Source organism: Dipteris shenzhenensis, chromosome 32 (genome assembly GCF_047967505.1).
Source record: "Dipteris shenzhenensis isolate YYH24624 ecotype China chromosome 32, Dip_SZ_1.0, whole genome shotgun sequence".
In the NCBI taxonomy this organism is placed as follows: Eukaryota; Viridiplantae; Streptophyta; class Polypodiopsida; order Gleicheniales; family Dipteridaceae; genus Dipteris; species Dipteris shenzhenensis.
In genome coordinates, this window is record NC_141627.1 from 38,052,272 (window position 1) to 38,075,696 (window position 23,425).

Genomic DNA, 23,425 nt, shown 5'->3' on the forward strand with positions numbered 1-23,425 from the left:
CAGAAACTTCATACGCTTACTAGACGGATCACTCGATTCCATTCCTCCTCGCATAGGAGTTTGATAACATATCCACACAAAGAAATATATAACTTCCATTTGCAGGGCCTATCTGTCATTGTTGACACCTTGTTTGGTGTGGCTATTTGGCACTTGAAATTTCTGTAAACGTGGGACATAGTACCTTGGCTATTGAATCAAATAGCTTTGCAGAGCTAAAGCGAAGATGCAGCCACGACCTCCTCCCCAACCACAACTGACGCTGCTCAGGGATCTACGCCCTGCTGCTCAGAATAACATCAACACCACCTTCATCATCCTAGAAAAAGGTCCTCCTACCAGAAGCGAAGGAGGTCTCATGATGTGCATCTCACTCGCCGCAGATTGGTCTGCCGCCGTGCATTTGCAACTTTGGGCCAACGAATGCGAAGCTTTTCAACCAGGTGATATTGTCCGTCTCACCAACGGAATCTTCTCGTTTCACAAAACCAACTTGGTATTGCGGGCCGGTAAAAAAGGAAAACTTGAGAAGGTGGGTGAATTTACTATGGTCTTTGTAGAAAACCCCAACATGAGCAGGTTGCAATGGGTACAGGATCCTTCCAATCCCACACAATGGGTGCCAGTTGGGCTTAATCAGCAATTTCCTCAGGGTGCCCACTCTAGCTCTAGTGGACCTGTAGGTAACCCCAGGGCGCCTCATCCGGAAAGGTCATAATTAATGTCCGAATGTTTTTTTATTACGGCGTTTGTACAGGTTACACCATTGGCTTTACCCGCTAGTGCTGCACCTTCTGTTCTGGATCCCAGGGTGCCTCATTCAGAAATGTCACTATATATTCCTAATTTCTTTTTTTCTCAATTGATTTCAAAGTTGAGAATAAGTGTTATAAAAAAACAGTTTTCGGACCTATTCCCACTATCCGTTAAAGAGGATTCAAGTGTACATTCCAATTAGATTGAAGGGGTCCCTATACGTGTTAAAAACGCTTGAAATTTTACCCCTTTTAGATACGTGCTTTAAACTAGGGTCATATATTTATATATGCCCTCATATGGAGTTTCATTTATCATAATAGTAGACAACTGGGGTGACTGAAGTCAGTTCACATCACTATTGAGAGGACTCTTGTCATACAATGAATTTACTTTTTTGTTTGCAACATCTTCAAGGCTTCATGATGCGAATTGAGTTTCATTTAGTTGCAAGTATTCCATAGCATACATGGCATCATCTGCCTGCCGCCATGTGACAGTATTGAGGACACTCTTTGTCCCCATCAATCCCCTTCTTTATCCACAAGCTGGGTTGGGTGTCGTGCCTTTTTCTTTTTTTTGGAGGTTAGTGCGTGAACGGAATTAGGACGGCATCTTGATTTGCACTGCTCTTCCACCTCGTTTTCTCATTATTTTGTTTAAAGTTTCTTACAATTTCCCTCCTTTCCTTTGTTCTTTAGCTTGTTTCACTAAAATTTTAATTTGGAAGATTGGTTATATATTAGTCTTATGAAGGTATATATAATGGAAGGGATTCTCAAAGTTCATCAACGGTGGAGGAGAGGCCTCAATCTAGGCTTACAATTGCTTATGTTTGAAGATACTGATTCAGGTTCTCTGATGACTCTATGTAGCAGCAGATGTTGTGTTGGGTATGGTGGAGGGACTATGGAATGAGGTTGTAGCAGAGCCAAAAAGAGGGAAAGAGAGAGAGTGTAGGGGATTGAGACTGTTTAGGATAATTGGAGAGAGAACATGCGGGAGTGGTTGTTACGTGAAAATGAGATTACTTTGAGATGAGACTTAAATGGCCCTCTCTTGAATCCTACTTTTTAATCTCCTTTTGCCAAACACCTTAGCAATAATAATGTTAATGCACATAACTTTTGCCTTCAATAGTTTCAAGCTGTGCCTGTGCAGAAAACAGAATTTTCAAGCCATGAAGATCGCCATTAATCTGGCTGGGGCACTTTTGCACTATGCTTTCTGATGGCTAGGACTTACCAACTTTTGATAGGCCCTTTCATTTGATGAGATACTCGTGTTTCAAAGAACCGAATTTCTGAAGCCCATGATTTGCCGAGGGATTAGGGATCCTCATCCATAGGGGCAAGCTTAGAGAACACTTATACTCTCTTTTAGGTCCTATCGCCTTGAGTTAGAATTCTCTGACTAATCAAGCCATAAATGGGGGCAGGCAACATGAAGAAACCAAGTCCATAAGCGTGGAGCTAGCGAGCCACCTTCTTAGCTATAGATTCATTGTTTTGAAACCACCTCGAGGTTATTGTGTAAGCTAGTCCACTTGAAGGTCAAGTCATGCGTCCTATACCACATGCCCATTGTGCCAAGCTACTACTTTGAGGCGAACAAGTCCATGTCCCTAGAGAACACACCTCTTCTGGATGCCTTGGATAGTGAGCTGCTAGCTTGTAGTTGTAAGCCTAGCTCCGTCTATCTTTGCCTTTGGCTTAAGTAGCCATTGCTAAATTAGCTTACTTTCCATAAAGACGTGTGCTTTTCCTATAAGCCTCGGACTAGCTTGCTTTCCAAGATTAGCCTTTCAGTCTTGGATCAGCTCTGTCCATAGGATCCAAACCTTATGCATCTTGACTTCAATCTGAACCTTAGGTCAAACCAATTCCTAGGTTAGATTGTGCCCTAACCCTTGGCCTCCACTGATATTGCGTTGGTCTAAGTGTTAACCTTGCCATGACCAACTCTGGGTTAGACCATTTATAAAGCCTAGATCCAATATAGATTCTGGTATATCTGGCTTTATTGACCCTAGATCTCTCAAGCATGGTTAAACCCAATAATATAGTTATCTAGTTATTTCACTCAGCTTTGCCCCAAACACATGAAGTTTTCCTGCTGACACCAGGTTGTGTGTTGAGCTTATGCTTTTTCAGCCTTTCAGCTTACTATGCTTTTGGCCTTCAACACATAAAATGCTCTAAAACCAAAGAGCCCTGCTTCCATGCAAGGCTCAAGCAAATACTTCTTCAGAGGTGCTTCAAGCTTAAGGATTAGCAGGATTCTCACATATCTCAAGGTTGTCTCTGATGTCAGTTTTAGGTCTTTTGGCTTGGGTAATCACCTTGAGTTAGAATCCTCTGACTAATCAAACGATAAATGAGTTCAAGCCACAAAAATAAATTAAATCCATAATGGTCGAGCTAGCAAGATCACCTCCCAGCCATTGCATCAAACAATGGATTCATCATACTTAACTAGTGAACTTTGGAGATATGGTCGACCTCATCCTCTGGCCGAAGGAATTAGACTCAGCCCCAGTCTTGAGGTTCTCTTGCAACTCACATTACCAAGTCTGAGCCTTTCCAATCAAGCCATCTGAATTTTGAGTACTTCAGAAAAATGATGGAACAAGAAGTGTATTTGCCACAGGGTCAACTGCGTTTCTATACTGTCAGGTGTACGATCCTTTTTCTCACTTACGAAAACCTCAGGTATAAAGGATGGTGCAACTGGTACACTCCGGCTTGCTCTTGCCAAGCCCGTAACTGTGGTTTGCAATACCGCAATTGTTTGTGTTTGGGCTTGGAGGCATGTCTCTTGGGTCATGAACATATTCTTGAACTCCTTCAGCTGCATTTCAAAGTATGTTTTCAGCTTGCATGCTGCTCTTTGATCACGAGATTGTCCTTACCAATGTCCATGTTATCGGCCTCTTCGTCATGAGGCTCCTTACATGGAGGCATGCTTGCTAGAATTGCTGCAGTGTCCTTACCAAGCACGTAATTCCCCTCAACCATTGTGTACATGTGGCTTGAAGAGGGGCAGTGAGGAAGAGAAGAAAGTGATAGGACTGTGTCACGGGGGCGTGAAATTCTAAGTACTTTAATGTACTACAAGACTGTGACAACTTTGGTTTTAAAAGTCCAAGCATGGGCCTAATAATGTGTAATTAAACGCGGCATGGTGCCTAGCACATAAGCGTAATTAATTCCTAGGCCCAAAGGCATTCCAAGGAATTAAAAGAGTGGTTGTTGGAAAATGATGATGGTGGCATTTTTAATAGGCCCCCTAGAGGGCCATGTACCTTCAGTGGCCCCCCTAGAGTTCCAGGTGGCTCTAGTGCCTTCTACATGCTGCTTTCCCATTCTTGGACCTTCCTGGCCCTTCTAAACTTCACATGTGTGGTTTTCTCTCTCATCTTCTCCCTTTCTTGAGATTTTGGATTGGTTTTTCAGCCTCCTTCAGCTGAATTCCGTTTTTCTTCATAACTCCTCTTACCCGTTTGGATTCCTCGACACATGTTTGGATTCCTCGACTTCTGTTTGGCCTGATGGCTTCCCCTCTGCCTCCCCTTCGCAGTGATATGCTTTTCCCTCCGTGCATTTGGTAGAACGGGTAGAGCTGAGCACTTCTTTTGCTGGTCAAATTTGCAAAAGTGGCTTTTGTTGGACCTTTTTGCTTCTACAGCCTCCTGGGCCTCTCCTCTTGCAAAGCTACAGCTTTCTGTTGAATTTCGAGTGGTCCCATGCGTTGGTTGATTGGTTTTTCTCAATTTTGGAGGACTTTCTGGCGATGAAACTTCTCCAAAACCTTCTCAATGCATTCCTCACTGAAGCACGCTTCTTTTGAGAAGGGAGAAAAGTATTAAACGTTGTGTGCTTTGCTCTAGAAGAGCTAAGTATTCCAGTATTCCAATCAAGACCTATACCTGGCTAGTTGGAGATATAACTGGTGCATAATTTGGCATGTTCTTGACTGCTTGGTTGGTCTAACCATTTCTCTCTTTCAGAATGTCATGCATCATATCTTCCATTTCATCATTGATGTCCTTTTTATGATTGTAATGGACTTCTTTAGGCACATCTTGAAAGATTTCTTCACTAATTAGTTTTTTCATTATGGCTGGATCATAACCCGTGTTGTCTTATTCTCATCATAATACCCGATAAATATCTCTCATACACTTTGCATAAAGGTTTTCCTTATCCTCATCAATATGAGCATAGGCATGTGCTCGTGGGAGTCTTGAGCTCTAGCCCGCATGCTAGGCGGTGGTTAAGGTCAGCGGCCTGTTCGACCTGTTCAGGAGGGAGCAATGACAGCAATCCTGCACTGGTGGGGTGATTGCAGGCTCTAGGAAAAGGGTGGAGTGAAGAAAACAGAAGAACTGCTGTTTGGCAAAAGCAGGGCTACCCAGAAAGGTGTGTAGCTAGGTTTTTTTTTGGGCCAAGCTGGTTTTGGAAAGCCCCATGCAAGGCCGACACGCTTGAGTAGGGAAGCTTGCTTTTGGGGAAAGGGCATTCCATAAACGGGGGTGCTTTTGTCCCGCTTTTGAATCGCTTTCCCAGACTTAGCTCTTCTAGAGCAAAGCACACAACGTTTAATACTTTTCTTCCCTCTATTTAGCTGTCATGAAGCGCACAGCCACCTCACAACAGTTCAATCTTGTTCCAGCTCCTGTTTTGCTTCACTTTCCTCTCTTGATACCCTGTTCCTGCGCAGTTCAGAGAGAGAAAAGAAAGCGGGGCACAGTTCCGGGGGGGGTGGCTGCCATGTGGGTAGCAATGTAGGTGCAATGTAGGCTCACATTGCATCTGAAGGTTCATGGAGGGCTTCCGCCAGGCCCAAAGCAGCGGGCAGAAGGGCCCATGTGGAGGGCTGCAGATAGAGCCTAGAATGGGCAGTTTTAGAGGCAAATCGACTGGTCGGCAGATTGCAGGGACCAGTCAGGACAGGTGCACTGTACGAACCAATGTCTGTGGCAGGAGGTTGGGCCCACATAAGGCCAGTTGTCAGTATAACAGGTGGTGGGCTAGTAGGTGCCTACCCTGTGGCACAGTCGCCAGCAGCACGGACATCCATGGTACAGCAGGTACGTTGGGGAGTACAAGGCAGCAAATGCACAGACTGGGTAACCCAGTCTGTGAGTCGGGTCGGCCAAACTGTGGCGGCATTTCAGCCCTAAAAAAGGGCCCCATTGGTGATTTAGTGTGCCTCAGATTTGGCTGCATCTAAAGAAGCAGGGAGGCCAAAGATAAGTACACAGTCTCTCAACATTAGCTGAAACCATTTCCAAAACATCTCTCAAAACAGCTATAATCTTTACTATTCCTGCAACAATTAAATTAAGCGCATAACCATGTCACCCATTAATTGTTAGCGCTTTGCATGCGAAAAATAAACTGTGGACTAATCCTAGTCACTGTGGGTGTCCCCATTGAACACACGTGTGCACATAACAAATATATATAAATATATTCTTGGGTTAACTGAGGTTAACCCCTCTCGATAAATAATTAAAGGCTTGATTATTCATCAAAGCACTTTAATTAATGCCGAGTCTCTCCAACCGAAGTTGGCACTCTTGGTTAATTAAACGAAGTCTTCCTAACCGAAGTTAGGTTCTTTGACCGAAGTCAATTCTTTGACCATTAAAGAGGCTCTTTGACCATTATTAACAAAAATGGAAAACTCTTTACTTATGATCAAATAAATGGTCAACTCAATACTTTGACTTAGGATATTTACAACTTAGTGACATCCCCTTGGCTTCTATTCAGTTGACCTCAACTGAATAGCTTCCTTGTAAACATCCAAAAGTTGTGGATGATCAGACAACATGTCTTCATCCATCCACTTGGCATTCAATGCTGAATAGTTCTTGAATTTTACAAGAAATCTGTAAAATTCCTTGTCATGAGGTCCTTTGCGTACCGTATGATACACAATCTGTTTTGGCTAAAGGATTTCCTCCATCTCTTCCATGGATCTTCCATTATTGGTTTTGAAGGGTTGGGTCCCTGGAATTTCTTGAGAAGACTTATATGGAAAGCATTGTGAATTTTCCAATGCTCTGGTAAGTCCAATAAGCCACCTCATTTATCTCTTTTGTAACTTGAAAAGGTTCATAGTATCTGGGAGATAGCTTAACATAAAATTTTCCTTTACCCTTGAGTCTCCTGAGCCTTGCTTTCTCAAACTTTAGGAGTACCCAGTCTCCTTTGAGATCCATCTGCCTTCTGTGCTTATCTGCAGCCTTCTTGTGCTTTTCCTGAGATCTTTCAATGGTTGTTCGAACTTCGTTGAAAGTTGTTTCAAGGTCTCTTACATACTCATCAGCTGCAAATATCTTATCTTTGGTCTTGAGTATGGGTGGAAGAACCATCTTCCCATAAATGACCTCAAATGGAGGGAGCTGTGAATTGTATTATTATAAGCAAACTCCACTAGTGGGAGATACTTTTCCCAATTTAACTTTTACTTAGCCACGTAGCATTTCAGCAGATCCAAATCTGTTGAATTTTCCACTTCACTCTGACCATCTGTTTGGGGATGAAAAGGAGGAAAAATTTAGTTTTGTCCCCATATTATCAAATAAAGCTCTCCAGAATAAACTAGTCATCCTGGGGTCTTGATCACTGATAATGGATTTAGGCATACCATGATGCTTGAAAATTTGTGCTAAAAAGAGCTTGGCCATGTGATCAACCTTTATGGTTTTGCATACGAATAAAATGGGCTTGCTTACAATCCATTAATAATAGTCCATATTCCATCATTTCTAGAGTTTGACCTTGGCAAGTCAAATATAAAATCCATTGCAATACTTTCCCATGGTGCTTGAGGCACGGGAAGAGGCATCAATAAACTAGGTGTCTTATGTCTGTCATACTTCTGATAAGTAGGGCATTCTGTGACAAACCAGGTGTCTTATGTCTATCATACTTGACTTTTTGACAAGTGGGGCATTCTGATGTATGTCCTTGCGCATACCTGGCCAATAAAAACATCTCTCAATAGCTTGGGTTGTGGCTGCAATCCCTCAGTGTTGTGCATACGGAGGTGCATGGCATTCATCCAAAATCTTTTGCCTCATCTCTTGGGTGATGCATAAATAGTCATCTTTCATCAGGTACCCATCTTTCATTGAATATTGGCTGGATGACTGTCCCTCTTGTATTTGCTGAGGTCTTCGGGACGAAGCGTCAGCCACTCTATTGCTTGCTCCCTGAGTATGGACAATCTAAAAATGATACATTGACAGCATTTTTGCCCATTTCATATGCTTTTCAAAAAGCTTAGTTTGTGATAAGAAATATCTTAGACTTTGGTGATAGTTTTGACAGTAAAATCTGCACCCAAAAGATAATGCTTCCATGTATTCACAGCATGAACTACAACCAACGATTCTTTTTCATAGATTCCCAAGTATCTCTCAGCATCACACAATCTTCGGCTTTCATATCCTACTACATGTCCATTCTGATGCAATGCAGTCCCAACACACTCTCCACAAGCATCGCAATCAACATCAAAAGGTTGATAAAGATCCGGGACTACAAGAATAGGCTCTGTAGTCAACTTCTCCTTGAGTGTATTGAATGCTTTCTTCTGTGATATTTTCCATGTGAAGGTTGCATTTTTCTTGATAAGATCATGTAGTGGAGCTGCAATATTAGCAAAATGCCTGATGAATCTCCTGTAATAGGAGCAGAGTCCCAAAAAACTACTGACTTCATGCATAGTTTTCAGCTTTGACCATTCTTGGGTGGCTCATCTGTATCCCATTCTTGGATATTATGTGCCCCAGATAATGGATCTCTTCAAAAAAGAATTCACTTTTCTTACTATTGGCAAAAAGTTGATGATTTCGAAGTTCTTGAAATACCAAAGCAAGATGTTCTCTGTGCTCTTCTTCTGTCTTTGAGAAGACTAAGATATCATAAAAGAAAGTACCTATGAAGTGCTTGTACTTTCGGAAGATGCGATCCATCATTCTATTGAATGTGGCTGAAGCATTTGTTAGCCCAAAAAGCACTACTAAGTATTCATACAACCCAAATGTAGTGTAAAAAGCTGTCTTATGCACATCTTGTGGTTGTATTCTGACTTGATGATGACCACTCTTCAAGTCTATCATGCTGAAAACTGTTGCTCCTCTGAGCTGGTCAAGCACATCATCTATGCGTGGTGTTGGAAATCTATTTTTAATGGTCATCTATTTAATGCGCGGTAATCAATACACATTCGAAAAGAACCATCTTTCTTTTGTACTAAAAGTACCGGTGAGCAAAAAGGAGATGAGCTGGGCTGAATCAACCCTTTGGACAGCAAGTCCTGCACTTGAGCCATAATCTCCTCTCTGAGTCGCACTGACTCTATAAGGTGGTCTATTTGGTGGCTCACTACTAGGCGTTAACTCTATCTGATGATCTTTTGGTCCCTCTGGGGATAACTCCCCTGGCAAAGCATTTGAAAAACAATCTTTAGAGTTTACATTTTCCTTTGGGTCTGAGGTACTACCCAAAACATCTGGGACTACTCCCACCATTGGTCTTGGTGGTACTTGTGGCTTTTTTTGCTCCTTAGAACCCGAGGCTTCTCAGGGCACTGGGCAACCATATGCCCCTCTATCCCACATCTAAAGCATTTCCCATCTTTTCGGAATTCAGCTATCTGTTCAAGAGTGAAGAACTGAGTACCCCTTGGCTTCTGAGGCTGAAACCCTTTCTTCTCAACCTTGGGATACTCTTTTCTTTTCTGATTTTGAAAAATCAGGTTTCTTCCTTTCAGTACCTCCTGCTTACAAGGATGGCACTGTAGTTGGATCTTGCATCTGCATGCGACTGGCTATTGAAGCTGAATGCTTAATGTCTTGAATGCTCTTCAACCTCTGAGTATTCAGTAGTGCGTGAATTTTTAAATTGAGACTTGCCCTGTACTTTCTCAGTTGGGTTCTTTTGGAGATCTTTTTGAAAGCTGCAACCTGCAAATAAGCATCCTAAAACTTTTGATTGTACACCTCCACTGTGTCTCTTGCATCCATATGTAAACTGTTCCAACCTTGAAGGACATGATTTTTGAATTGTTTAGGCATGAACTGATGGTAGAAGGCTTTCTTGAAGCTCTTCCACCTCTTTGGGGCTGATCCATCTGTGGTCTGTGCATTCCACCATGCACTAGCTGTCCCTGTTAAGTGTAAGCTGACCATTCTTAACTTGGAGGATTTTGAAAAGTTTTCTGTACCAAATGCAACATCAAACTGCCTAATGAACTGCATAGCCTTCCCTGTATGACCATATTGACCATTAAAGGTAATAAACCTGACTGATTTACCTCCATCTTTAAACTCCTTGGTCCTAGAAGACTTGCTCTTCCTAGACCTCTTGTGTTTCCTTCTTTTCCTAGATAAATTATCTGATGAAGAAGAAGATACAGAACTTGAGCTTGAAGTAGATGGTGAAGGGCTTGAAGATCAGTGATGATGCCTCGATCTCTTCCTACTATGAGACCGTCCCCTATGAGATTCCTCTCTCTCGGGCTGTGCATGAGAGTGTGCCTCTGGCATTGGCACATCATAAGCTACACTAAGCATAGTTTCTGCTTGAAATAGATGCTGAGCTCTTGGATCCCTTTTGAGTTTTTCCATCTCTTGCATACGAATGCGTACCATCTGCTCAAACTCTTGCTGAGTTTGCTGCACAATTCTTTGTCTTGGATGTGCATCCCTATTTTGTGAATCCCACTAGATAGGTGATTGAGCCATCTTTCTACAATTTGTCCGAGATCTGCAAGCTCTCACACACACTGTGTATGCAATTGATGCACTCAGCCTTTGCTTATCAAAGAGAAAACAAAATACCTCAACAAGAGGTGTATTGCACCTACAACTTGTGCCAGTACAAGCTATCAACCCAAGGCATGAACTCAAAGCTGTGTGCACCTTTTTCTGGCTACTACAAATGACATTCAAAATGCATTTGTTTTTTTCCTTTTTCACTCCTCAAAGGCATGCATATTCTTTTTCTACAAATCTCTAGTTTTTGGCTGTGTTTCCGACAGTAAAAGTCTAACAGGTAGTGGGAAAGTGATGGCAGAAATAGTCTCTGCAATTGTCTTTTAACGTGTCCAATGCGGAACCTTTCACTCACAGCAAGACTCCCAAGAAAATCCCATCACGAAGACTTCTGTTGAGCATGCGTCTGCATGGAGGGATCACTGTGTGTGAAGGCATGTCCCTGCTATACTCTGGTGAAGGCGTGCTAGGTCCATCTCAAACAGCAAAGCTTAATGGGGATTTTCACCAACACCTAGGAGGCAGCACTCCATTAGCATCACGAGGCCCAAATATTGGCGCAGCAGAGGCACACACGTTCATCACAAGCTCGGAATCCCCCATCATGAAGGTGCGTCCACATCTTCATGCTTTGCTTGAAATTTGATGTATAGAGATCATTCCCCTTAGGTCCACGGTGTTGTAAGGCTTGAACGCGGGAGACCCAGATGTAATCCATGGCAATCTCAGGAAGGTTGTGAGATTCATCATCGTATGCCTCGCCCTTGTACAATAATGAATGCAACTATAGAGTAGATTTTTGCTCACAATGCTTCTCTCACTCCACATGGCGCTTAGAACTCCGAGCCCTTTATGGAATAACCTGTGGAGCATGTTGTAGCCAAAAAGCTCAATGATTTACCACTACCTTATGTATAAACTTTTCAATGACACAAGTTGGCCATTCTTTCGTATGTGTGGGTTCTTTGCCCTTGCTTCACATAAAATGAATCAAAATTATGTGTTTGAGCTAAAAGTTCTTCACGAAGTCATCAGACAGCTGGCTGGAAACACCGAGACAAAATTATGCCTACGCAAAGCTTGTCAGCTCCGCTAGTATGTTCATCGATTATCACCCAGGAATTTGTGCATTCACAGAGCCGCTTTCACAAGACCTTATTCTCATTTGCTAGCTTCAGAACCCCACTAGCCCCTGTTACTAGTGGATCTTGCCGACGACCATATCGAAACATTAAATGAAATCTTCCTAATCGATGCAAACATCATTCTTCTTTCACTCAGAAACTTCCCATCTCCAAACTTTCTTGGATCGTCACATAGTTTGAGAAAGCTATGAGACCATGGTCTGATACCAATTGAAACCATTTTCAAAACATCTCTTAAAACATCTCTCTCTCTCTCTCTCTCTCTCTCTCTCTCTCTCTCTCTCCCTCTCACAATATATATAAACAGATTCTTGGGTTAATCCCTCTTGATAAATAATTAAAGGCTTGATTATTCATCAAAGCACTTTCATTAATGCCGAGTCTCTCCAACCAGAGCTGGCACATCTTGGTTAATTAAACCAAGTCTTCCTAAAGCCAATTCTTTGACCATTAAAGGGACTCTTTGACCATAATTAACACAAATGAAAAAATCTTTAATTATGATTAAATAAATGGTCAACTTGATACTTTGACTTAGGATATTTACAGCTCGGTGACATTAGCTATGCATTGCAGAGGAGCAAGAAAGTCTGTTGGAGCAGCATCTAAGTAGCCCACTAAAGCTCCCTTGGAGTGGGCGGGTTGACAGAAGTTTGAAGGTACCAGGAGTTGGTAGAAGACAGCTTTGTAAGGCGACAGGTTTTCATATCTAGGAAGTACATTAGCTGCTAAAAGACAACTTTGTAAGCTGGCAGAAGTCCACTACGAAAACAAGTGAGACTTGATTTAGCATTGTGTGATTCTTGGGCTTTATATTTTCTCATTGCGAGAGTGTTGGCTCGAGGAAGCAACCTCCATCTTTGTTTTCTACCACTCCACACTTCACCAAGACATGCTGTTGACTATCTAACCCAATAGGTAAGTAGCCCATTTGGTATTCGTCTAGGAGTAGGGCAGACTCCCCCCTTCCATTAAATGAAACCTTTTGCGTCATGCGCCCTGTCATAAAAAGGCACATCCTTTCACGAGGGGACTATTATGAGGTAATTAGGGGGGTGTCGGGTTAGGAAACAAACACGTCAGACAATGGTAAAAATATCAATTAGGCCTAATGCATGAGGAGCTAGTAGTACCCAGATAGGATAGTTAGTACAACTAGTACTAACTAGGTGTCCTAGGGTCCTAGGGAATTTATTTCAAGTGTACTAGGACACACATGGTAAGCGGCCACAAGGTTTAGGGGCGGCTAATGGTACACCTAGGTACTCTATTAGTGACATAAACTGTCGTGGCTAGTAACATCTTTGTTCATTTTTATTGTTGTTGGATCTATGATGTGTAAGGGGCTTGCAATGTTGGTTTTCGAGCAGTGAGGTCTAGCCTTGGATGTGGGCTACTTGCATAATTGTGAGGCAACAATAAGTTCAATGAGCGGAAGCATCGATGAATATTCTTTGGTTGGCAAAGGCATCGCCAATCTCCAGTATTTTGGTCTGGTTGATAGAATCGAGAGATTTCTCATTGATGGCTTGACAAAAGGGTCCAAACTCTTGGGCCGCTCTTAGGTGGCATAACTATATTTGACGAATGAGCTTATGTCACTGGTTTTCTCCCTTGTCTCAATTGGCAAATCATAATCAATGGAACACTTGTCTATGTGGGCAAGAAGCGTCTGATGGAACCCTTGGCTGAACACGTTTGTATTAGTGGTAACCCCTCCAATTGGGAAGATCTTGTGTGGAAGATGGTCAATAGTGATATGCATCTACAAATTGTGGAAGGTGAGTTGATATTGGAGATTGTCCTCAACGAGACATGCATCTACAAAACATTAAGAGCGACGTGCATTTGCAAATTTTTGTCAGTAGTGACATATTTTTGCAGATCGTTAGTAGTGAAGCACATCTCATCTATTGGCGTCAACATTTTCATCTGAGCTCTGCTTGTTTAGAGCATGAAGTCAGTTGTAAGGAACCCTTTGTTTGGAATCATCATAACATCTAAATTCTTCCTATGCTAGACTAACTCACACAGTCTTAGTATAGAATCATCGCCCAACCAAAATGTACTTTGTATGAGTCTTACACGACTAGTGCATTTCTCAATCCCCTACTTGGGTATATCGATTCTCATTTAACCTTGATTTCATGTAAACACATACTCCCAATTCCCTAGAAACCTCATTCCTAGGCTTAGCCGCTTTGCTAATAAGCCTTAGCCCTTCCCCTATGCATTTTACAATTAAGTCCTTTTGGGTCTTTCATTGATTTGCTAACATAACTCTTGACCCTAGGCACATACCCCTAGGTGCACAGTTAATGAATTAACCCAAATCAATATGCATGGAGGTATCAGAGTCTTCTAGTCATCTTGGACCCCAATCATCAAAGACCTTAATAGCTAAATCCTTCACGAATGCATACAGCATATCAAAACAACTAATTGTGTATACTTATATACATTAACATTGGTCTCTTTAAGGATGTCTTGTCATTGAACCATTCGAGGTCATGCCACATTCTAACTGATTCTAACTGGAACGTAACATTCCTTCCCTCTTCAAGCATCGATGCTCTTGATGATGAGATTTGGAAATGCTCTTTGTATTTGGTAAATAGAAGCAACACGACGGGTATCTTCCAATTGTGTATTTACATTGGTCCTTGTTGTTGGTTTGTGTCTTGCATTATCCTCTCTCTCTTGAAACAAGACAATACCCTTAACTAATGAGTCGCTTGGATACAATAATTTTAAATGAAAAACATGAAACATCTTACAACCATGTGCTAATTTCAGCCTCCGACAGGCCAAGTGGCTAAATGCACAAAGAAGCTGTAGCCAGCATGCCTCCACTTGAAAAGCAAAGAGGGTGGAATGCACTGCTAGGGGAATATGCCCTTCATAATGATTATGAGCCATGAATGGTAGAGAAGATGCTGGTGCTGATATGTGGCAGCATGCAAATGGTATAGAAGAGCTTAGATGGTTGAGCCTCTGATGTTGTTGTGGGGATAGCCCTTGTCAATATGTATAACAAATGTGGGAGCTTGGAAGATTCTAAGGTACACACCTTCCTACTGCTCCAATGGACTGCCAAATGTAAGCAGTCTCAGGTTGAGGGCTGCATAAATACCCTGGCTTGGACATTTTATAGGCCTAGGAGATAGCGGATGGCTGGTACAGTAGGCAGGTCCAAGCAAACTGACTGGATTGCCCCTACTTCTATTGGCTGGATTAAGGATCAGAATTGCAATCATGGCATTCCAGGAGCCTGCTGCACTTACCAGCTGCACTTACCATACATATTGCAAGGATTGTCCCACCACCACATCTAACTCCCATGTGTTGCCAACGATAAGAGAATGGATCTTTCGACCTTTTTTGGCTCAACTTATGTTTGCATTTATTCAAACAATTGTAAAGCTTCTACCACAACCATTCTGAGCATGCACAGTGATCATAATACTCCAGGAGTACAGATTTGGGTTGGATAGACCAAAAGGACTGGAATTGACTTAGATATGGATCTCACATTGTGTAAAAAGCTTGATGGCCATTTCACCCTTGCAGCCATAGCCAAACATGAAGGTGAAGTACATGCTGCAAGAAATGAGCTAGGAGATTTTAATATGTATGATGTCAAACCCATCATGTCTAGGTTAGTATCTATTGAGCTATTTATCAATCTAAGTAGGAAACTTTTGAGAGCTTGTTGGCCATGGATGGAGGAGCTACAAATCAAAAACATAGTGGTAGATCAGTATCCATGCCAGAGGACTGAGGAGGAGGAGGAGAGCAATAGAATATGGACTCTTTCCCTATAGAACATCCCCACACATGCCCTGGATGATGCGTAGGCCTGTAGACCTCCTTGCTGCCTTCTGTCCTAGAATAGACATCCCTGTTTTACTACCTTTGTAGCTCCCAACATCCTGGATGCCATAGTCTACTTGCAGACCTCTGACATGAACCTGATAGCTTTGCATTGATGTCTCTCATTGCCCCAGGTACTCCTATAAAGTTGCATTCATCTGCCAGTCTTTTGAGCAGTCCCTGGTGCCCACAAGGAAGCTAGCATGTTAGCCATGTTGCATCACTACCAATGTTGTCAGTTTCTCCCCCATGCATGGCCACGTGGCATTTAGACCCTCTACTGGACACCTACCCCATACTCTCCTCATTTGGGGACTCGTAGAAATTATAGTAGTGTATTTCAAATATTTCTACTATTATAGTGCTCTTCTTGATATCATAATTAATTCTTCTCAAATTGCCATTATCAGTGCATCCCTAGTGCATTGAAATGCCATTATCAGTGCATCGCTAGTGCATATACTCCTCTCATGCATGATGAATGAATGGACTATAGGAATAGGAGCTGTAGTGTATGGCAAGTGTGATAGCCTTAGATGAAGTAAGGGCAGTGTTTGTAGAAATACTACATCAAAACGTGGGTTCTTGAAATGCCATTATCAGTGCATCCCTAGTGTATATACTCCTCTCATGCATGATGAGTGAATGTACTATAGGGATACAAGCTTTAGTGCCAAGTTTTACATAGCTTGAGTGAATGGACTATATGGATACGATCTTTAGTGCCAAGTTTTACATAACTTGAGTACACTATCATCTAATCTAAGCACCTTATCAATGTACTGCTAGCAACGAGCGCTTAACTTTTTTTGACTGGTCTGGCAACCCTTTTTACTCCCAGCAACCTGTGAAATGATGCTATAGACTAGCCACTTCCCACCAGTTTTGTGCATGTAAATGGCCCATTCTAGCCACTTTGTGTGCCACATGCTGAGTCTCTCTTTGTCCATACATTGGCCCTCCTCCACTGTACTGTGCTGGTAGCCCACATGGGCTAATCTTCCTCACCTCCTCTCTAGATCTTTCCAACCTCCCCATGTGGATCATGTTCGTAGTGCTGCTACAAATAGCCCATGTGACTACCCGTGTGTCAACCCTTTAACAATTCACATGGCAGTCCTTGAGTTGGGCCAGATCCATGATCATTTGTCCACATGACATGAATATCTCATGCCCACAGGGGTGTCTCTCATGCCTCCCAATCCTATGCAGGTACCATGGCCCAATTCTCTCATTGTATTGGGAGCTTATAGGTGAGACTATGAAACCCTCTACTCCAATAGGAATTTTGTAAAGCTAACCTCTTTGCAAGTTTCCAACATAATTGTAGATATTAGAAGCTACACTAGATGTTTCCTTGTATATAGAAACTGGGCTAATGATTCCTTTCATAGCTTTTCCCTCTTCATGTAGTATGAGGATCATTAATGGAGGTTGTTTGCAAGAAGTGGCCGTTTGTAAGAAGTGTCTACAATACTTGTGTCATGAAAGGGACATCTAATGGACCTTTCATCTCTATAGTAGAATAGATGGGCCTATGCTCTAAAATTTTATCCTAAATTTTGCATTTGTGTATATATTTGAATGTTAGAATATCATAGTAGTATCTCCAAATGAGGATCATTAATGGAGGTCGTTTGCAAGAAGTGGCCGTTTGTAGGAAGTGGTGTCTACAATACTTGTGTCATAAAAGGGACATCTGATGGACCTCTCATCTCTATAGTAAACTAGTTGGGCCTATGCTCTAAAATTTGTCCTAAATTTTGCATCTGTGTATATATTTGAATGTTAGAATATCACAGTAGCATCTCCACATATGAGTCTCCAAATGAGAATGATATTAGGGAGAGAAACTTGCGTGAAATTAGGATTAGCATGGAATGGCAATGTGGTATATGTTCATGGTGATTGGTGTAGGTATGAGAGGACTAAAGGTCTTGTATGAGAAGCATTTTGGCTACGACATAGGCATTATGAAGGGCTGTATAAATGCAATATGTGGCTAGTAGTTTTGACTAGACCCAGCTATCAACTTGAGCCACACATGGTGTCTAGCCAAGTTAGTTGGAGATGTCTATAGTAGGGATTGAATCCAAGAGGGGCTTATATACGTCTAGAAAAAGGCAAGGCCCCTGTGACTGCCCGCATGTCAACCCTTTAACTATTCACATGGCAGTCCTTGAGTTGGGCCAGATCCATGATCATTTTCCCATGGGACATGAATACCTCATGCCCACAGGGATGTCTCTCATGCCTCCCAATCCTATGCAGGTATCATGGCCCAATTCTCTCCTCGTATTGGGAGCTTATAAGTGAGACTATGAAACCCTCTACTCCAATAGGAATTTTGTAAAGCTAACCTCTTTGCAAGTTTCCAACATAATTGTAGATATTAGAAGCTACACTAGATGTTTCCTTGTATATAGAAAGTGGGCTAATGCTTCCTTTCATAGCTTTTCCCTCTTCATGCAGTACGAGGATCATTAATGGAGGTCGTTTGCAAGAAGTGGCCGTTTGTAAGAAGTGGTGTTTACAATACTTGTGTCATGAAAGGGACATGTAATGGACCTTTCATCTCTATAGTAGACTAGATGGGCCTATGCTCTGAAATTTTATCCTAAATTTTGCATTTGTGTATATATTTGAATGTTAGAATATCATAGTAGTATCTCCAAATGAGGATCATTAATGGAGGTCGTTTGCAAGAAGTGGCCATTTGTAGGAAGTGGTGTCTACAATACTTGTGTCATGAAAGGGACATTTGATGGACCTCTCAAATCCACATATGAGTCTCCAAATGAGATGAAATTTTATCCTTAATTTTACATTTGTGTATATATTTGAATGTTAGAATATCACAGTAGTATCTCCAAATGAGGATCATTAATGGAGGTCGTTTGCAAGAAGTGGCCATTTGTAGGAAGTGGCGTCTACAATACTTGTGTCATGAAAGGGACATCTAATGGACCTCTCATCTCCACATATGAGTCTCCAAATGAAAATGATATTAGGGAGAGAAACTTACGTGAAATTAGGATTAGCATGGAATGGCAATGTGGTATATGTTCATGTGATTGGTGTAGGTATGAGACGACTAAAGGTCTTGTATGAGAAGCATTTTAGCTACGACATAGGCATTATGAACTGTATAAAGGCAGTATGTGGCTAGTAGTTTTGACTAGACCCGGCTATCAACTTGAGCCACACATGGTGTCTAGCCAAGTTAGTTGGAGATGTCTATAGTAGGGATGGAAAAGGTCCAAGAGGGGCTTATATACATCTAGAAAAAGGCAAGGAAGGACCTGACCATGGCCTAGAAGTTGCCTCGAGTTGGTGAGTAGTGACTTGAAAGCAAACAACTTGAAGTGAATATATTATTTGCTGCATATGGGATATGGAGTGCAATGAAACTTGGACCACTCACAATTCCCCTTGTACTTGCCAAAATTTGATGTCATATCCCTAACCCAATGGATCTCATCATATAGGCTTTTAAGAGGACGAAAGCATTCATTCCTCACAAGCCCACTCTTATGGCGCCCATCTAACCTAGGTGTAGGAAAGCTTCTTAGCTAAACAATTGTAAAGCTTCTTAGCCAAAATCATTTTGGGCTTACGTAGCGATCATAATACTCCAAGAGTATTTTGTTGAATATAGCTTGTGCATACTCCAAGCTTTCACATTTTCCATACATTTCAACAAGAAGGTAACTTAAAATTTCGTTATCTAGAAATCCATTCCTGTTCATGTATCGATGCACACGCTCACTCTCAAAACTAAACAAGCATCTCCTCATTCAAGCTTTCAAAATAGTAGTCATAATTCCTTGCAAATATAATTTGATGGTGCCAATCCATTATATGTATATGACAAGGGCTTCTAATTTGTAGCTTCTTAAGCACCTCCTTTGCAACCTTGGACCAATCACAATTCCCCCCGTACTTGCCAAAATTTGATTTCGTATCCCTCACCAAATGGATCTCATCATATAGGCTTTCAAGAGGACAAAAGCATTCATTCCTCACAAGCCCACTCTTATGGTGCTCATATAACCTAGGTGTAGGAAAGCTCCTCCTCATTCCTAGCTACTACAAGCTTGAAACTGTACAAAATCAATGCACCATATAGCTCAATGCACATATACCTAGAACAACCACCACCCAAGATGTTGATATGGCATGTTAGCCATGTTAACACTAATACTTAGATGAAAATTGCTATATACTAAATGCAAAGTTCTATATCCCAAACTCAAATTGCTACATACTATATACAAAATACTATTTGCAAAATACAAAATCATATATTCCTAAATGCAAAGTACCATGTGCAAAATGCAAAGTGCTATGTTCCATATCACAAACTCACTAAGTGCAAAATGCAAAATGATATGGACCCAAGGAATGGAACGTTCCTTGGTCTTATAATTTTTGGAGAGGAAATGTGCCGACTCTTTCCCCACACGAATGTGTGGTTAAGTTTATTAATTTATGTGTTCGATAAAAAGTGCTATGTGCTAAATGCAAAAATGCTAGTTGCTCAATGCTATGTGCTAAATGCAAAATACTATGTTCAAAATACAAAATCATATAGTTCTAAAAACAAACTACCATGTGCAAAATGCAAAGTGCTATGTTCTATATCCCAAACTCAAATTGCTACATAATATATGTAAAATACCATGTGCAAAATGCAAAATGATATGAACCCAAGGAAGGGCACGTTCCTTGGTCTTATAATTTTTGGAGAGGAAATGTGCCGACTCTCTCTCCAAATGAATGTGTGGTTAAATTTATTTGGTTATGTGTTGGATGCAAAGTGCTATATGCTAAATGCAAAAATGCTAGTTGATCAATGCTAAGTGCTAATTCTAAATGAAAAATGCTATGTATGAAATTCAGAGTGCTATATCTCAAATTCAAATTGCCACCAAATATATACAAAGTGATAAATGAAAACTGCTATCTCCCAAATTCAAATAGCTACAAAATATATGCAAAAAAATATGTGCTAAACACAAACTCCTATGTGCAAAAAGAAAGAGCTATTTACCATGTTCTATATTCGAAATGCTATATGCTACATTCAAATTCCTATATGCTATATTCAAATGCTATATTCAAATTGGTATCAACATAAACTAGAGACATTATAAATTTTGAGTGAAAAAAATAGTGTGTTAACAGCCTTGATATTTTGTTTGCAGATTATTCGAATTGGTGAATTTCAAGTCATTTTTAACACTCTCATCCACAATGGGAAAATAAAGTAGGTGCTTCTACTTTAACATATAATTTACTTTACAAATATGAAAAGGTCACTTATTGAAAGGAGAGAACTTGCTTCCTACATTAGCATAGAAAACAAGAAAAGACGATTACAACCGAGTTTCTCTTCATGGCTATTCATCGATAAATTTCTAAAAGAATGGAACCAAATCACTTCTCAATATATTTCAAAGATGCAATATTGTGTATATTGTGGTAGAATAAAATTTAACACAAGTTCTTTTACAAAGTTAAAATCAGTAATATCACTACTAGAATCAACTGTAACACCATATGACTTATCCAATACGTTCATAAGTTTGCATGTAAAAAATGGCCTAGGACATAGATGAAAAATGGCTTGTAAAGCATGCATAGATAGTCCATTCAGAAAGTTGTACTCGAATCCCTATGATCTAGACTATTTACAGAATGTATTAAGTGCGGACATATTTCAAATGCAAATGCTTTCTATAATCGATATATCCCTAAACATTTCTAAAAGTATTACATCTTTAGCAACAGGTATACTACAAAGGAGATCGATGTTAAAAAATCCACTAATATGTTGGAATCGCCAACAAAGATTCTGTAGTAACTCAACAAACTTACTATCAACAACAAAACATGTTCTAGCATTTAACTCTAGAATAAACCCCAATGTATGAACAACCGCATCCAAAACTAGGAGTAAGTGTTCTTTCTTCAGAAGTTATTTCTGATATTCTTGAAAGACACTCTGGTGACTCACCATTCAATCTTATGAAAATTGCACATGAGGACAACTACTTGTCATTACTAGAACAAATCAACATGCTACCTACAACTCATCAATGAAAAAAAAATACATCGCATGAAGTTGGCACAATTGTACTTCGTGATTCAACAAGAATTATTGAGCGTCAACTCATAACATCTATGGAAGGTCTGTGACAATGTGACGAATTAACACTAGAGTATGCATTATTCCCATTTCTGTATCCTTTCGGATATGGTGCTCATGATGGCAAGATGTTCTTCAATGTATATTTAAAAATGAGAATATCAACATTGTTCTCTCTGTTCACTCTTTACAAACCATACTTGTTATTGATGTACCAAATATGTCAATCTCTTATAATAGCAGACTCTACTCAAACTATAGTATTACAAAGAGATATTGACCAACAAAGACGACAAGATCCAAGAATATCTAAACAAGAGATAATTAGATGTATTCTTAAGTTTCAGATACCAAGTTCTATTCCTGGATCTCCTTCATGGCACTGTAGAAACTTAAAAGATCTAATGGCAATGGTTGACACATGGGGCCTTCCCAATATATTCCTTACACTTACCGCAGATGAGGCATATATAGCGACACTGATAATTGTCGCTATATAGTGACACTGGTAAACGTCGCTATATAGCGACGATAAATAGAACTAAAAAAAAGGATTAGTGGGGCTAAACAGGGCTTGCTATGGCCCTGTTTAGCCCCACTAATCCTTTTTTTTTTCTAATTACAAAAAAAAAAAAAAAAACAAAATTTCCCTTGCGAAAAGGGTCATACAAAATCGCTCAAATGAAATGATTGAGCAACAAAAGCATATACATGTTGAACATATACAACAGTGTTTGTTACAAATTACCCTTTCGAAAGGGTGATACAAAATTGCTCAAACGAGTGGATATACAAAATGACAGACATGGCGAAGAAAATGCAAACTACTAATACTATCACTACTACTACTACTCATCCGAATCATCCTCGTCCTCGTCTTCTTGGCCTGATCCTTGGTCCTCGTGAGCTATGCCTTCTTCCTGATCCTCGTCATGTGCATCTGATCCCTGGCCCTAGTGATCGCTTGCCTCGGATGATGGGACACTTGAGCTTTGACCCTAAGAGTGAACCATATAAATTGAAAATTAGATTGGAACTTAAGAATAAAACAATTTAAAAAGTGAGATTACGAGTAGAAGTAGACTTATACCGTGCGAGCAGCCACCTCAACCCAATCGATCGTCGCTCCCATTGCCTCTTGCTCAATAAACCACGTCCTATGCGAAATGTGCGTCGCGTGTCTGCATCTGTAGGAAGATGACCCATCGCAGCTTGCTATGGATCCAATTTACGAGAGTTAGAGTTAGCTAAAGTGCATGTAATATGTAGTAAAACAAATAGAACAATACATTAAATGAGAAGAAGTAGACTTACCACGATTGCCTCGAACGCCAACCGTCCGCCTGCACCAAAGTGTGAAGTACCTATGATGTCCAGCTGTCTCTTCGCAGCCCTCCTCTGACCCTCGAACATTTCGGGATGGTCCCTCTTCTGCTTCTTGAAGAACTTCCAATCAGCTTTATCTGCCCAGCTGGGTTTAGCCAACCCCTTTGTGATGGAAGTACACAAGGTTGATCTACGATGCTTCAAGACCAAACCCATGTGCTCTCGCATATAATCCTCATTAAACTCCCAATTTGGCGGGTTAGGGTATTTTTGTTTTAATTCATCGATGACCGCCTGCTTCTTTTGGTCATCTTGATACTACCAATCGGTAGCAATGCCACTCTTGAAGTGATGGCTCATTAACCGCCTCATGGTGGC

At 40.9% G+C, this 23,425-nt stretch overlaps 1 protein-coding gene across 1 annotated transcript; it reads left to right on the top strand.

Moving 5' to 3' along the window:
* On the top strand, positions 1–1,156 carry LOC147880710 (uncharacterized). Its single transcript, XM_087371130.1, has one exon. The coding sequence runs from the start codon at positions 227–229 to the stop codon at positions 716–718; it is 492 nt and encodes a 163-aa protein (XP_087227256.1). The 5' UTR covers positions 1–226; the 3' UTR covers positions 719–1,156.
* Positions 1,157–23,425: the final 22,269 nt, after the last annotated feature.